General features: G+C 44.1%; 2 protein-coding genes across 3 annotated transcripts; both read right to left on the bottom strand.

Annotated features, from left to right (window-relative positions):
- Window positions 1-874: 874 nt before the first annotated feature.
- LOC310835121 (trypsin-like) lies at window positions 875-8,054 on the bottom strand (the record flags this gene model as incomplete). Its single annotated transcript, XM_083719886.1, has 5 exons — window positions 875-1,024; window positions 1,802-1,938; window positions 3,448-3,704; window positions 5,294-5,453; window positions 8,015-8,054. 5 exons carry the CDS (start codon window positions 8,052-8,054, stop codon window positions 875-877), a joined length of 744 nt encoding a protein of 247 aa, XP_083576012.1.
- A 3,791-nt stretch (window positions 8,055-11,845) lies between these two features.
- LOC310835077 (uncharacterized protein) lies at window positions 11,846-15,754 on the bottom strand. 2 transcript variants are annotated; one of them, XR_014559395.1, is made up of 4 exons: window positions 13,593-13,764; window positions 13,260-13,553; window positions 12,716-13,149; window positions 11,846-12,631 (listed from the first exon to the last, which is right to left on the bottom strand). XR_014559395.1 is itself a non-coding variant. In XM_083719796.1 (3 exons), the coding sequence occupies exons 1-3, from the start codon at window positions 15,495-15,497 to the stop codon at window positions 12,189-12,191; spliced, it is 795 nt and encodes a 264-aa protein (XP_083575922.1). In that variant the 5' UTR covers window positions 15,498-15,754; the 3' UTR covers window positions 11,852-12,188. The 2 variants fall into 2 exon arrangements, 1 of the variants encoding a protein (XP_083575922.1); XM_083719796.1 differs by lacking the exons at window positions 12,716-13,149; window positions 13,260-13,553; window positions 13,593-13,764 and adding exons at window positions 14,910-15,215; window positions 15,452-15,754 and having other exon boundaries at window positions 11,852-12,631.

Genomic DNA, 15,754 nt, shown 5'->3' with positions numbered 1-15,754 from the left:
TTAATGGGTGTTATAATCAGTGCTTTTGTTTGGGGTTACGCATACCCCTAAACATTTTGTGAATCTAACAGGAGAAGAAACTAAAAAAAGTATAAAAAAATAGTTTCTTCTCTAGCACGGTGAATCGTCAGTTCCTTTGCTCATCCGGCCTCATTTCTTATCACGGTGTTTCCTGAGCCTCAGAGGGAAGCGAGCGTTTAATGTGTGAAGTAGGAATTGGAATCTAGCATGGTGATTGGTCAGTTTCGTTTTTACCACCTCCGATGGCGGCTTCCTTTCCTTTCCCAGTGTTTCCTGAGTCTCAGAGGGAAGCGAGCGTTTAATGTGTGAAGTAGGAATTGGAATCTAGCATGGTGATTGGTCAGTTTTGTTGTTACCACCTCCGATGGTGGCTTCCTTTCCTTTCCCAGTGTTTCCTGAGTCTCAGATGGAAGCGAGTGTTTAATGTGTGAAGCAGTGTGGAATGTGGATGTGCGGTGTTTTACTGACGAAAGTTTGGCCTCATTGAGGGGCAGTATTTCAATATGAGTAATGCATGTTCTTTGTACTTTTTCCATTTACTGTATTTATTTCCCCCAATTTGAACTATAAAATGGTCATTTTCTGGAGTCAAAATGAGAGTACAGCTAAACATTTTTTTTAGGGGGGGGAGCACTGGTTATAGTAGTCAGGAATACTGTGTGACAGGAATGTTTAACACGGATGTCCAGTATAAAAACTTCAAAGTGTAGAGGGGGGAATTAGTTCACATTTGGAACTCTGCTAACTCATGAAATAAAAAGATGGCTGCATCACATGATCTGACTTTATTTAGCACAGCGATGCTGAATTAAACAGAAGAAAAGGCAAATATCCAAAGACAGGGATGGAATTTTTAGTTGGCTGCAATTGTTTCTTGGATCCAGTCCACATAGTTACAGACCTTGGTGTATACGCCAGGAAAACCTTTCAGAGCGCACCCTATGCCCCAAGACACAATTCCTTGGAGCTCCCCATTGCATACCATGGGTCCACCAGAATCCCCCTGTAAATAAAAGATTTGGGTAGTTAAGAAATGTCTGTTTTTAGTCGGGTACCAATTTATGCATCTGAAGACTGATTATGGCATTCTAAAGGGGAAAACACATGCACACGCACAAACACACACACACACACACACACACACACACACACAGCCAATCCTATGAAGGTCTTCAAAGGGATTTCATTTTCCCAACTTAGCACTGGAGATGGTTTGTGTTATGTACTGAAGTTCTCACCCTGGGCCAGCAGGGGGATACTGTAGATAGTTATGCAAATAAGGGATCGAAAGTGACGTTCTGTGATTGGATAGTTTTAGAAAGTTGTTACTGTAACGTTGTACTGGAGCTCTATATAAGCAGGCTGACTGAACCCTTCAGTTCAGTTCTCTTCTGGCCTGTGAATAAACAAGAGCTGCTTGAGGAATCGCTGTGTCGTCTGATATGTTCATCCACAACTTAACAGTTTGAACCCCTAGCCTTTACTCCACAACAAGCCAATGTTTTCCAGACTGGATTCAACCTGCCTTCTGTCCTATTTTTAATGTATGGAATCTCATCTTCTATTTGTGCACAGCTGGTTTTCCCTGTCTAAGTGAAGAACCTTGCATTTATCCCTATTGAAATTCATTTTATTGGTTTGGTTCCCATCCTCCAATCCGTTAAAGTCTGGTGTCATCTGCAAATGTGACCCACATGGTTCTTCTAATTAAAGGCACAAGTGTAGCAGCAGCAGCGTTTGTGTCTCAGCAAAAGAAAAAAGGCACAAAAAGGCATCTCACATCACAGGAATCTTTGCCGCCTTCCAGGTATCCTGCGCATATCATGTTTGGGGTGATTTGCCCCACCAGGGCATCCTTGCACTCGGTGTCACTTAGAACGGGAGCATCCAGGCACTGAAGAAGCTCTGGCAAGTTGACTGCCCCAAAATGGAGTGGGTGGGGGAAAAGGAAATAAGGAATGTTGTTATAAACCAAGAAATTAAGAGAGAAGCAAAAACTACCAAACCACAGCATGACCTGTGATATTGTATAGCGTTCCTGGGTCCATACCACTACAGTTTGCAAAGTTCATGAATTGGAACAACCACCAAAAACTTGCCCCATCTACATATCTACTTTGTAGTTTGCTATTTTCCTCATCCCTCCCTGCCCCGTTTTTCCTTTTGTGTTGTGTTGGTAAAATGGCAAACTTGCAAGCAGGGACTACCTTGTTTTAACTGAGGGTACATAAGCCACCTTGGGGATGCGGGTGGCACTGTGGTCTAAACCACAAAGCCTAGGGCTTGCCGATCGGAAGGTCGGCGGTTCAAATCCCCGCGACGGGGTGAGCTCCCGTTGCTCGGTCCCTGCTCCTGCCAACCTAGCAGTTCGAAAGCACGTCAAAGTGCAAGGAGATAAATAGGTACCACTCCGATGGGAAGGTAAACGGCGTTTCCCTGTGCTGCTCTGGTTTCTCCAGAAGCGGCTTAGTCACGCTGGCCACATAACCCAGAAAAACTGTCTGAGGACAAACGTCAGCCCCTTGGCCTGTAAAGCAAGACGAGCGCTTCAACCCCAGAGTCATTCGCGACTGGACTTAACTGTCAGGGGTCCTTTACCTTTACCTTTAAGTCACCTTAGAAGCCTTTTTTTGACTCAACTGTGGGGGTACCAATGATCTAAATAACACTCCCATAAAAAATGAGTTTCAGTTTAATCTCCCTAACGTGTCACATTTCAATATTTGGGCAGGTTTGTTTTCTACTGAGAAGCATCCAAACATGCCATTTCTCCCTTTGAAATGGTACATGGGCTGTGGAATAGCCAGGGAGGAAAAGGTTAAGCAGCCCCTGCATGTGCTGCTATAAATTATTCTTATTGGTATTATTATTATTATTATTATTATTATTATTATTATATTCGCTGAAGAATTGATGCTTTTGAATTATGGTGCTGGCAGAGACTCTTGAGAGTCCCATGGACTGCAAGAAGATCAAACCTATCCATTCTGAAGGAAATCAGCTCTGAGTGCTCACTGGAAGGTCAGATCCTGAAGCTGAGGCTCCAAGACTTTGGCCACCTCATGAGAAGAGAAGACTCCCTGGAAAAGACCCTGATGTTGGGAAAGATGGAGGGCACAAGGAGAAGGGGATGGCAGAGGATGAGATGGTTGGATAGTGTTCTCGAAGCTGCGAACATGAGTTTGACCAAACTGCGGGAGGCAGTGGAAGACAGGAGTGCCTGGCTTGCTCTGGTCCAGGGGGTCATGAAGAGTCGGACACGACTAAACGACTAAACAACATTATTATTATTACTGCTACTACTACTAAAAGTGCTGAGAGGCTGCTAGATGCACCTCCATGGCAATGTCTAGTTTGGCCTTGAATTCCTGCAGAAAGAAAAGTTGCCCTGTGTGATTTGAATGCACGAAACATCCTTTAACTCACATCCATCACTGAGGGTGTTGCCCCATCCTGAGATCAGGCACTCGGTCCCAGCAGCCACACATTTCGAAGGCAAGGAAATGGCTCGGACGCGGGAGTTCAGGGTGGCAGGCGTAGCCAGCTTGATGAGCATAATGTCGTTGTCCGTGGTAACCGGGTCATACTTGGGATGGGGAATTTGTTTCTCGGCATCAATGAGCTCCTCTGACCCTTCCAGGACATTTATGTTGTATTCCCCAAGCCTCACCTGGATGCGGAAACTGAAATATTTGCAACACGTCACAGTGGTTATTATTAAGTGTATGTTACAGTGTGAAATTCTCAGTCCAAAATGTTTAATCTAAATGGAGCTCTAGAATGTGATATGGTTGATTCACATAGAGCATGTACAGAAAACTGCCATAAAAAACACCGACAAAATGGAAAAAGGCAGAAGTCCCACTAAAGGAAGAATGGATAAAAAAACCTCATGGAATATGCAGAAATGGTGAAACTTACCAGAAGAATAAGAAATCAGGATAACAAACTTTTTATAAAAGAATGAAAATGGTTTATTGAATATTTACAGATAAATTGTGAACAGATAAGAACATTAGCAGGCTTATTGTAATAACCTGCAGTTTCACAAGAGTATATATTTACAGTAGATAATTAAATGAGCAAGTGAAATGAATTTGGATATGAAGAAAATATTTTTTAAAAATTAAGGAACTGCAGAAAGAGAGGGAAGGAAGTCAAGTTTTGAAATGTTAAATTGATTTGTAAAACTAATGAAATGTATAAACTTGAAAAGTATAAAGAAAAACTTAAAAAAGAAAGAAAAATAAGATCCACAGACACTATTCCAGGTCATATTTAAGGCCAGGCAGTGACTGAAAAAGGAAGCTTAGGATTGTAGACAACTGTTTAGCAAATGGCAAGGGATATGTGTAGCAAAGCTTTGGAAAGACGCAAAAGTTCCTATGAGGAAAAGCTGGTTGCCCAAACTGTGTGAACTCAGCTTTAGGTTAATTCTTTGGTTATTATTATTTTCAAATGCATGGATAAGAGAAGCTATACATTCATAATTCAATGGAAGTCTTTTATGTCATTTAGGGAAGTTTTTAATATTTGATGTTTTATTCTGTTTTTAATTTGTTGGGAACCAACAGTTTGGGAGGCCCAGCTGGATGGGCGGGGTATAAATAATAAATTATTATTACTATTATTATTTCATGATGATGGGGGCATTGACTTGAAAGCTGCAAGCACATTCCCCCTCCCTCACAGAAGCCATCACCACAAACATTTGACCCAAGGTTACTGTGCAGCTATGTGGAGAATTAGGGATGCGGGTTAGCGCTGTGTGTTAAACCACAGAGCCTAGGATCTGCCGACCAGAAGGTCGGCGGTTCGAATCCCCAAGACGGGGTGAGCTCCCATTGCTCGGTCCCTGCTCCTGCCAACCTAGCAGTTTGAAAGCACATCACAGTGCAAGTAGATAAATAGGTCCCACTCAGGCAGGAAGGTAAACGGCGTTTCCGTGCACTGCTCTGGTTCACCAGAAGCGACTTAGTCATGCTGGCCACATGACCCGGAAGCTGTATGCCGGCTCCCTCGGCCAATAAAGCGAGAGGAGCGCCGCAACCCCAGAGTCGGCCATGACTGGACCTAATGGTCAGGGGTCCCTTTACCTTTATGTGGAGAATTGCTTTCTTTGATCTGTCCTGAGTATCTGCAGCATGTAGATGCCAAGGTACCAGCCTCCCTGGTGATGCCCTAGTCCCATCCATACTTTGTTAGCTCTGAAAGAAGGTACCAGGGAGAGGGAAACAGAGCCTAAGCAAGGATTTGAATGTTCTTTACTCACGACTGGAAGCAGTGAGCAGCTGATACAACCCACTGACTGCTGATGAGAGAGCCCCCACAGAAGTGATATCCAGCATTCAGTGACACCTGGTAGGGGACCGAGTGCTCCTGGCAGGTGTAGCCTCCCACAATCTTGTCGTCATCATCAAAGGGGACAGCAGCTGTGAAAGCCAAGGACAGTTGTCAACTAAGCAAAGTGACGATCACCCTGCTATGTTCGTCAGAAATGCGTCATCTTACTGAACAGAAGCGTCTTGAATCCTGAAGATCCTTTTATTTATTTTTTGCCAGTTCGCTGCACACAAAGAACGGCACCACATTTCTTATGGATAGGCCAAAGATTGGATTGCACGAATGCTTTAAATCAGGGGAAGTTTTTTTGTGGTGCCCTTCAAATATTTCATTTCATTTCACTTTTAATTTGTGTACTGCCTTTCTAGATTACTATAAACAAGGTGTTTTACAAGCTGAAGAAACAACAAAATAGACAGCAAAGATTGCACACGTAATAACAGTCTGATCCAATACAGTGGTACCTTGGTACTCGAACAGCTCTTCTCCCAAACAAATTGGCTCCCAAACACCGCAAACCTGGAAGTGAGTGTTCCGGTTTGCAAACATTTTTTAGAAGCTGAGCGTCCGATGCGGCTTCCAGTTGAGTGCAGGAAGCTCCTGCAGCCAATCGGAAGCCATGGCTTGGTTTTCAAACGGTTTCAGGAGTCAAACAAACTCCCAGAACGGATTAAGTTTGAGAACCAAGGTACCACTGTACAAAAAAGTCACAATAGCTTTAAAATAAACAACCTATATCAAATAAAGCAATATTCAATGATCCATTAAAATATAATAGTCAACAGTAAAATTAAATACCAGCAAATAATAATTAAACATTTTATACTTATCAATTACAATCAAGAATTAATAAACTATAATCATAGTCACAATGCATAAAAATTCCAGAAAGCATACGAAACCATGTAAAAAGATCCAACTGAGAAACAAGGACACATATAAAATTATTATTATTTTTTAAATCTCCTCTTCTCTCTTCAAAGCTGCGTCCGCTGTTCCCAAATCATGGTCAGGGAAAGTCTCCTGGGGCTGGAGGGTTAGGAAAAGCAGGTGGAAAAAGGCATTGCCTGATGGTCAGCAGAAAGTCTCTCTCTCCATATTGATGGACTACAGCTCTCATAATCCCTGTGTGTGGGTGATACTGGCTGGGGATGATGGGAGTTGGAGTCCAACAACATTTTGAGGACCCTGCATTGCCTAAACTTTTACGAGGCACCATCACTCCTGAAGCAACTGCGCCATGCTAAAATCCATCTTGCTCTCTGTTTTCATCTGCAGAACAGAGGCTACAACAAAGCTTTGACAAAGGCAAACTATTTATCGTTACCGTATGGCTCTTCAGTGTACTGAGTACTGAAGTTATTGCCACAGTTTTCTTCGAAACACAACCCTGTTGAGGGTAGGTTTGGCTAAGGCAGTGCCTTGCCAAATCATGCAGCAAACTGGGGAACTGAGCGAGGTGGAGGTCTTTGCAAAACGGTGGCGATATGGTGGCTCTAGCTGCCTGTCGTAAATAGCTTTACTATGAACACTGCTGGCCCAAGACATTCTGGCAGCTGAGGTGAACCACAAAATGGCTCCTCATTGCACGCCCAGCTAGGGAAGAAGGGGTGAGTGAAGATCAACATCAGGAACAAGGGGTGGGGGCAAAACAATCTTCATAGGGAACAAGGGTGGGAGGAGACCAGCAGTGTCTCCTATCGCCAAAAGGCCTCTGTAGAGGTGGCGTTGGGTATGGGGCTGCCAAGGAGTCAGCAGATGTGGCCTTCAAGGAGCAGGTCACACCCTGGAGACTAGATCTGCTGCCCCTTGGATGCTGCTGCCTGAGGCAATTGCCTCATCTTGCCTCATGGTTGGTCTGGCCCTCACCATGAAGACCTGTAAAGGTAAAAGGTAAAGGGACCCCTGACCATTAGGTCCAGTCGTGGCCGACTCTGGGGTTGCGGTGCTCATCTTGCTTTACTGGCCGAGGGAGCCGGCATACAGCTTCCAGGTCATGTGGCCAGCATGACTAAGCCGCTTCTGGCGAACCAGAGCAGCTCACGGAAACGTCGTTTACCTTCCCGCCGGAGCGGTACCTATTTATCTACTTGCACTTTGAGGTGCTTTCAAACTGCTAGGTTGGCAGAAGCAGGGACCGAGCAACGGGAGCTCACCCTGTCGCAGGGATTTGAACTGCCGACCTTCTGATTGGCAAGTCCTAAGCTCTGTGGTTTAACACACAGCGCCACCCGCATCCCATATGAAGACCTGTATCTTAGTGCAAACAAACAAACAAACAAACAAACAAACAAACAAACAAACCCAATAACAGTCTAAAGCTGGGCCTTTTTTTCAGCCAGAAATCACCAGAACTCAGATGCACGCCATTGCCATTCTAAGAAAACGAAGGAGAAGTTCATGGAGAGTTCCGGCACCTCTTTTGCTAGGAAAAAATGCACTGGGCTTAGGGCACTACAGACAGCTTGCTCCATGTGTTCGTATGCTATCCCTACCACTGCTCACAACTCTGTTATCCCAGCAGGATGACAAATATAACTTCTGGATGGCGTTTGCTGTCTCCAGTGGGCCTATGATAGAAAATTCTTTTTTTTTTTTAGTTGTCCTGAGTTCCGAGGAGAGAAAGATGAAGCAGCATCAAAGGACCCACCCGCAACTCCCAGACAGGTAAGGATCAAGAGGAACTTCATAGTGTCTACCTGCTCAGAGTAGAAAATTGCTGGAGGTTTCATGTCCTAAATAGCTGCTGGCAGGCTTTGTCTGGCTGAACGCCCACCTCCCAAGGTCATCACTTCCCAGGATCTCGGGATAATTTGAGCATTTTATCGTATGGAAAAGTGATAAAGACATGCTATTTCCAGTAATAGAAAATGCAGGTGTTGCAGCCTGAGGCTGCCAGGTCAGCCAGCAAACCTGCCTGGCCCTGAACACTGTTTTATAATGTTTATAATGTCCCAGATCCCAAATCCATAGAGGATTCTGTAGCACATGCTCTTCCTGAGAGTTTCTCATTGCCAGAAGCCCCGCAGAGGAATTGGAATCTCACATTGGTCCATACATGGTTGTTATGTACTGAGTTGAATAGGATCCAAAATGCAGCAGTCTGATTAATCCTAGAACAATAGGACCCAAAATGCAGCAGTCTGATTGGTCCTAGAACGATAGGATCCAAAATGCAGCAGTCTGATTGGTCCTAGAACGATAGGATCCAAAATGCAGCAGTCTGATTGGTCCTAGAACGATAGGATCCAAAATGCAGCCGTCTGATTGGTCCTAGAACAATAGGATCCAAAATGCAGCAGTCTGATTGGTCCTAGAACAACAGGATTCAGAATGCAGCAGTCTGATTGGTCCTAGAACAATGCAGCAGTATGACTGGTCCGCAGGAGCCACCCAATCCAGCTCCAGGTGGGAGTGAATCCACAACCTGATTGGCCTACAGGAGAATCCCGGAATTAGCCAATCACGTGCAGCCCGTTGTGTAAATAATGTATATAAAGCAGATATTTTGGGGAAACTTCCACTCCTCCTCACCACTATGAGCTGAATAAAGAGCATGAAATCCACTCTCGACTCCGAGTATATTTCATGGTAAATGGAATCGTACCGGAAAAATAAGAAATCAAGATAACAAACTTTTTATAAAAGAATGGAAATGGTTTGCTGAATATGTACAAATAAATTGTAAACAGATAAGAACATTGGCAGGATTATTGTAATAACCTGCAGTGTTATAAGTGTATACATTTAAAGGAGATGAATAAATGAGCAAATTAATTTCGATATGCAAAAAATATTAAAAATAAATTTAAGGAACTGCAGAAAGAGGAGGAAGGAAGTCAAGTTTTGAAATGTTCAAATGATTGTAAAATTATTGAAATGTATGAAATTGAAAATCATAAATAATGCTGCGGGCCATAAGCCCATACCCTCCAACATTTCTCCGATGAAAATAGGGGCATCCTAAGGAAAAGTGGGACATTTCGGGATCAAATCAGAAACAGGATGGCTTCTGTAAATTTAGGACTGTCCCTGGAAAATAGGCACATGTAGAGGGTCCGTAAGCCCACAGTGGTAGATAGTGCTGTTGTTTCTCATTGTCTTATGAAACAGGACTCTGTAAGTGACTGGTGTGTGTGTGTGTGTGTGTGTGTGTGTGTGTGGTATAGAGGGCAGGAAGGGGAGTGTTGTCAGAGCTGCAGTGTTTATGTGCAGCTGTGAGGCAGAAAGTTCTTGCTGTGCCCTTACTAGCTGCGCAAAAATACACGGCTGAATCTGTCGTTTGTTCCGGAGTGATAGACAGGGAAGCATGTGTCACATTTGTCGATTCTATACTGTATTTCTCCATATTGGGCTCCATAGACACAGATCCATGTACAGAGTAGCCAATGAGCTCCAGCCGCTTCTCTGCACGGTTGCTCTCCTGCCTATACCAAAGGATAGTTGAGTAGGTGTTATCATTGTGGGAACACTCGATGCTTGTTTTGGCCCCCTTCCGGGCAAATTTGAACTGTTCCTTCTGGGTCACGGTGACTCCGCTGCAGAAACCTGTAAAAGACCTGAGTAGTGAACAAGGACCCCAAACAGAAAAACTTGCTCAGTTTTATATGTCACAGTTTGGCTCCTAACTTTGCTTTTCTGTTTCCACAAGGAAGAAACTGCCCTTTCCCTCAACTACGGTAAGTCCCACCTCATATTTGCACTGAGCGCAAATATGAGTGGCTGGGGAAACCCAGCCAGATGGGCGGGGTATAAATAAATTATTATTATTATTATTATTATTATTATTATTATTATTATTATTATTATTATCCTGGCCCTCCTCCTTTCTCTGCCTGTTTCTTTTCTCGGTTGCAAATTCCATATTGCTTGTAGGCTGCCCTTTTTATCTCATTGCCGACTCTCTTGGTAGATCTCCCCTGTGCAGCTGGGTTCTTTCTTTCTTCCTTCCTTTTACAGCTGTGGAAGACTTATCCTGGACAGACTTATCCTGCCTGTGAGAGAGATTCTCCTACCTGCCAAAAGCTGCAGGCCAACACCCAGGGCTTTCCACCACATGGTCTCTGCTGCAAGAACAACGTGGAGCAAGGCAGCTGCTGCCTCTGAGCCTCGAAGAAGAGTTGAAGAGGAGGCTCTCTTGAGCGCACCTCACTGGTGGCAGGAACTGGTTCTGAGACCTTTCTGCCAAGGAGGTGGAGCAGCTGGGGACCTGCTGAAAAAGAGAAGCTCATCTCTCTGAAGATAGCATAATCTTAAACTGACAGGTCAATTCAGCGGTAAAAACAACAACCAAGCAGCTAGTCAAATCTGAATGAATTAGCAGCTAGGGATGTCAGAGGAATCCACTATATATTTTCCTATATATGTAATAAACAAACTGAATTTCTTCCCATTCCTAGGTATAACTTTTTAAAAAATGGTTTTCAATATGTTGAAGATTGCTTGTTGTTAAAACAAACAAACAAAAAGTGGTAATCTCACATGTTTTGGGTCAGAAACAGTGCTGAACAGTTATCATTTCCCTTGCCTCTGATGGAGTGTGTTATGTCATGAGGCAAACAAGCAATTTCAAACCTAACATTAATGGAATAGTGCGTGTGCTGGGCAGGACACACACAAAAATGAAATCTAAAACCCAAATTCCAGAGTGTAAAGTGTTTTGTTTTAATTGGGCATCATCTAGATTTATAGACTGGGCATTAGAAAAATACTACCTTCTCTATTAATCCATTTATCTCTCCAGGGTTACCATATGTGTACAATAATTCAATGGAATGGTTGGCAAGTTTCCTAAAAACCATTACTTACTAGGCTGAGGTTTTCAATCTTGTCAAAGATGTATATTGATCACAAACTATTATATCTTGTATTTATTGCAGTTCAGCTCACTGTATCTATTTAGATCAGTCAAGTGTTTTCTTTCCGGTGACAATGCTGGGTTTTTAGGTACATTTATTGACCACTGAGGAAGACCCTTGTGGGATGAAGCATGTCTGGTCTTCAACAATAATTTTATCATTGTTGGTCCCATGAGATCAATGTTTCAGCATCAGGTTATTATATTGTTGCATGTATATAATGATGTCCTCTTGGAAATATCATCCATTCTTTACGTCTGGTTATATTATGGGGGAGTTTGAAGTTATATAATTTTTAACAGCCACCCATAAATATTATTTTGCTTGCAATCTAATTTGTGGCTCTGCTGGGGCAGGAAACAGAGAGAGGACAAAGGTGGGGGTCCTGAGCTCCTATGCAGCAGCTGATTCTCCTCTGCCCATCACACCTCTAAGGCTTGTCGCCATCCCTACTGGCAAAACCTATTCGTGTTTTGCAACTTTCTGACTAGTTGCAGCACCTTAGCCAGACCTAGCAGAGTACACGCAGAATCCATGGAAGCAATTGGCAACTTGGCTGCAGACAGGATAGACAAAGCAGGAACCAGGAACTTGTAGTTAGGTGTTTATTATATACAGTGGAGTATTTACAGGAACAGAACATGGATCTTTAGCTAGCTCTCTCTTACACGACTCACAACTCCTACACTGACATACAGAACTCTGAACACTGAGCTCCTGAACTAACACATTCCAGTTAGTAGGCCATTCATTATCACTCCCTTCAGAGAGCTTGACCAATCAGGGAGCGGTCTCCAGGTCTCTGTTATCTCCAGGCAGACGTACTCCTTCAGATTGCCTTCTGGCTGTCTGCCAAACCTTAATTGACTCTGTGTGAGTAGCTGCACATACACAGTTTCCCAACAACCCCCACCTTAGCAAGCCATGCTCAGTTCTAATTTCAGAGCCCAGCTGGTCCAACATCATTTAGAACAATTGTCTGCTTTTGCAGCTGAGCGCTGGCCACTGTGGGGTTAAGAATCCTCTGCCAATAGCTAAGTCATCTTCGCTGTACCCTGCATGCACATCAATGAAGTGAGGTTTTGGTAGGAAGAAGAGGTGACTTTGAAATGCTGTGTCTTTGCTGCTTGCACAGAAATACACGGCTGAGTCCTCTGGTCTGGCTGGGGAAATGTTAAGGTGGCATTGCTTTGTTTCACGCTGCTCAGCCTGGAAACGCTCAGAAACGTTGCCTTGATACTGTGGTTGATTTACATAGAAGCTAAAGAGAAGCTGCAGACCCTGTCCTGGGTCTTGCCGGAACCAAAACATGCTGTTGTGGTCGGTAGTTTGTTCGCATTCCAGCCTGGCGTTTCTGCCTTCCTGAAGCACCAGACTCCACTGCTGCCTGATCTCTGCATTGGACCATCCTGGGGGAGAGAGGGAGAGGGAAGCTTGTGAAGAAACCCTTTAAAACAATGTCTTAAATAAGAATCCTTGAGTGAAGGTCTTACCTACTTCCAAGAGGCAAGCGGCCACACACCAGATGATCCACATCTCTTCTCCTCTGAGCTGCGGGCAAATGTTTGTGGGCAAACGTTTTAAAACAGCCACAGCCTCTGCTTCTTTCTCTTGACTCCAGTTTATGTCATCGCAAAGGCGGAGACAGCAATGACTGCCCAGGGCTGCAGTGCAATTCAGTTTATGTCTATTTGAAAGTCCCACTGAGTGAGTTCACTGGGGCTTACTCTGACGCCATCTCCAATTATTCCATCCACGGTATCTCTGAAATTTTTTTACACATCACCTGGGAATACAGGTGAACTAATGCCATTGTACTGGAAGAAGCAAAGATCACCGGTGTCAAAGCAATCATCAACTTCGTAGGACTGGTCATGTTGTGTGGATGCCTGATTATCGTCTTCCAAAGCAACTACTCTATTCCGAACTTAAAAATGGAAAGCGTAATGCTGGTGGTCAACAAAAGAGGTTTAAAGTCTCTTTCAAGGCAAATCTAAGAAAATGTAGTATAAACACCGACAACTGGGGAACACTGACCTGCCAGCATTCCAACTGGAGAACAGCCTTTACCAAAAGTGACATGGGCTTTGAAGACACTTGAACTCAGGACAAAAGGGAGAAACATGCTAAGAGGAAGGCACGCTGGGCAAACCCTCACCGTGATCTACTCCCACCCGGAAACCTATGTCCCCACTATGGAAGGATGTGTGGAACCAGAATTGGCCTCCACAGTAACTTACGGACTCACTGTTAAGACTGTGTCTATGGAAGACAATTTTACTTGGCTACGAGTGATAGCCAAAGAAGACTTTCGTGTAGGTTTGTGGCTGCCTACACACTGTACATTTAAAACACAGTTAAAGCGTGCACACACACATACTCACACACACATCCTGGGAACTGTAGTTTATGCCCTACAGAGGTACAATTCTCCAGCATCCCCCACAAACTACAATTCCCAAAATACTTGGGAGGGGTAGGGAGGTGCTTTGAATCTATGGTGTGCATACAGCCTATATCAGATCGCCCCATACTTTTGAATAATCAGGTCAACTTTAATTGTTTCCATTTGATATGGCAGAGCTGAGAGTTCAAGGCAGGCTTATTTGTTTTCTGATAATACTTGTAGGCATCCTCTCTTGGTCTACTTCCCAACACTGACATCACTGTGGCTTGGAAGGAGGTGAGGTTGATGTGGTGTGAACACACTGGCATGAGCACCAGTTTGGCTGCACCAGTGTGTTTGCACTGTGCCAACCTTACTCAACTCTGCCAGCACCAGCAATGTCAGTAGTGGGAGGTCATGCAAGTGCCAGGACCTTACCCTGCCTACAGTGCTAGCTGCAACCCAACATGGAAACCCTGCGCATAATCCTACTAAATCTATTTGGTTTAATAGCAGTATTAGGCTAGCAAGATCTTGTGAGATCTTCCTGGAATCTCACAAGATCTCATGAGCTCTGTAAGATCTTGCAAGAGCTCAGTGAGATCTCACCAGATCTCACCAGAATCTGCCACTGTTGCTGCCAGACACTGCTGCACAATCCAGGTAAGGGAGGCTTGGGCGGTGGTGAAATACTCAGCATGTTGCATACTGAAAGAAAATTATATGAAAATGATGTAACGGTGGTATCTGACTCCTTGTAAGCTGGCAAAAATGTATAAGACAAGTGCAAATATCTGCTGGAAATGTAAGCAAAAGGAAGGCACCTTCTATCATATGTGGTGGAACTGTAAGGTTCTAAAGGCATTCTGGGAAATGATATACGGTATTCCCTGCCCATCTGGCTGGGTGGCTCCCAAACAGAATATTAAAAACACGATAAAACATCAAACATTAAAAACTTCCCTAAACAGGGTTGCCTTCAGATGTCTTCTAAAAGTCAGATAGTTGTTTATTTCCTTGACATCTGATGGGAGGGCGTTCCACAGGGCAGGCGCCACTACCAAGAAAGCCCTCTGCCTGGTTCTCTGTAACCTCACTTCTCGCAGTGAGGTTAAATTAATTCAAAGCAGGCAGGCAGGGCAGAGGTTAAGCACTTCCTCTCTCATCCACTGATTTGTCTATTCAAATACTGCCCCAATTCCAAGCATGAGTGTTATGAGAAAAACACAAGATCATGTCTGTGTTGTTCCACCTTCAGACGCTCATGCATATGAAATATTTTTGTAGGTGGGAAACATTACTTTGAACTGCTGTGTCAATGCTGGTTGCACAGAAATAGATGGCTGAATCCTCTTGTTTCACAGAGGAAATCTTCAGCTGAAGGCGCTGAGTCTCAGGCCGCTTGGCTGCGAACCGTTCAGGAAGACTGCTGTTCTCCAGAATCTCTCGATACTGGAAAAAATAGAGAAACTGCAGACTGTGATTTGCATCCTGCCGGTACCAGAACATATAGTTGTGCGACTCCGTTTGATTGCATTCCAGCTGAGCAGTGTCCCCGTCTCTCAGCACTAAACCCGGTGTTTGGTCGATGCGAGCATTTGAGATTCCTAGAAGAGAGAAAACTAAGTGTTATAACATTGGGGGTGAGGGTTTAAACCAGTGTTTTCCAAACTTGGGTCTTCAGCTGTTTTTGGACTACAGCATCCCTAGCTAGCAGGAGCAGTGATCAGGGATGATGGGAATTGCGGTCCAAAAACAGCCGAAGACCCAAGTTTGGGAAACCCTGGTTTAAACCAACGTCGCAGGTGAGCTTTATATAAAAAGGGTTCGATGAAAGCTTTACCTATTTCCAAAAGCCAAACACTCAGAAGGCACCAACTAATCCACATTTCTTCTCCAACACAGCCACTAGACTTTCGGCAAGTTTCATGCGGCTGTCATACTCTACGCTTCCTTCTGTGGTTCCGTCACACTGACTCGCCTCCTGACATCACAAAGTCAAGGTAAGAAGATACTGCTGGCTTTGCTGCTTTAGTTTAGGGGCACGAAATCTGTGGGCTGTGAGCTGTTTCTGGACTCCCATCAATAGCCCTACTGCCTGGGGCTGATTGGAGTTGAAGTGTAACAACAAAAGTCCCCTTCCCTG

The sequence above is a fragment of the Podarcis gaigeae genome (genome assembly GCF_964106915.1).
Source record: "Podarcis gaigeae genome assembly, chromosome: 17".
Classification (NCBI taxonomy): Eukaryota; Metazoa; Chordata; class Lepidosauria; order Squamata; family Lacertidae; genus Podarcis; species Podarcis gaigeae.
The sequence above is the reverse complement of the archived record's forward strand: the minus strand, read 5'-3'. Positions and strand labels throughout refer to the sequence as shown.